Source organism: Trichinella spiralis, assembly GCF_000181795.1.
Source record: "Trichinella spiralis strain ISS 195 chromosome Unknown Scfld1867, whole genome shotgun sequence".
In the NCBI taxonomy this organism is placed as follows: Eukaryota; Metazoa; Nematoda; class Enoplea; order Trichinellida; family Trichinellidae; genus Trichinella; species Trichinella spiralis.
Window position 1 is genome coordinate 1 of NW_003528806.1, and position 1,069 is coordinate 1,069.

The 1,069-nt window shown below is 36.6% G+C and overlaps 1 protein-coding gene across 1 annotated transcript; it reads left to right on the forward strand.

The window, feature by feature from the left end:
• Nucleotides 1-122: 122 nt before the first annotated feature.
• Nucleotides 123-909, forward strand: Tsp_15173 (putative zinc finger protein; the record flags this gene model as incomplete). Its single annotated transcript, XM_003368801.1, has 1 exon — nucleotides 123-909. A coding segment is annotated over one exon (787 nt), but the record flags the coding sequence as incomplete, so codon positions are not given.
• Between the last annotated feature and the right edge of the window lie 160 nt (nucleotides 910-1,069).

A 1,069-nucleotide genomic window follows, 5' to 3' on the forward strand; every position in this document is an offset into this window, starting at 1 on the left:
GACAACATTCTAGTTGGCAAAGCACTTTTAATTGAACGTTTACATTTGCTCTTTTGGGGATACGTCATTTGCGGCAATAAATCAAAATCAGAAGCATTCTTCTAAAATGATAGATTATTCAGCCAGTTGTGCGAACAAAATGACGAAGAATTCAATCGCCTGCTGATGCACACTGAAGTCCGGTGGTTATCGAAAGGTGCTTGTTTAAGTCGCTTTTATGAGCTTTTTGAAACCATTTTGGAATTCTTTCAAAACAAAGACCTTTCACTGAGAGACAGCTTGAGGAAGTACAAAAGTGACATAGCATATATGGCTGATTTATTTTCCAAGTTTAATGAACTTAATCTGCAACTGCAAGGAAGCGAACTTAATCTAATAAAGACGAGATTTCTCATTTCACCATTCATATCAAAGCTGGCTTTGTTCAAACGCAACCTTGGGCGCAGAGAATTTTATCAATTTCCAAGCGTTGCTGCACTCAGGGAAAATGGAGAAGTACACGACGATGACATTCAAATCTATTGTGATCATTTAGATGTGCTACAAAAGGACATGCAAGAAAGATTTCAAGATATTCTCAAAATGAAGATTATAAATTGGGTGATAAACCTATTTTCAAACACTGATGAAATCGAAATGGAATTAGAAGAGGAGTTAATTGATTTACAAACCAATGAAGAGTTAAAGCCGAAGTTTAAGAACGGATATCATTCTTTCTGGTTACAAAAACAAATATCTGACCTCTATCCCGATTTATGGAGAATGGTAAGAAAGTTCCTACCCGCCTTCCCATCTTCCTATTTAGTTGAGCGTGGCTTTAGTGTTGTCACTGATTTTCTAACAAAGAAAAGAAACCGACTGCAAATCGACCAACGTGGTGATTTACGACTGTTCCCTTACCAACATTGAACCCATTGTAGACAGATTAGTCGCTATTGCAGCAACCCCCATCCATCACATTTATTTTTTTTCCTTATATGATTATTTTTGAAAGACACCCGATTTTGAATAACAGGCCTGCTTAAAATTCCTTTATATTTTTGAACAGAATTTAGGGGGGCGTTTGAAA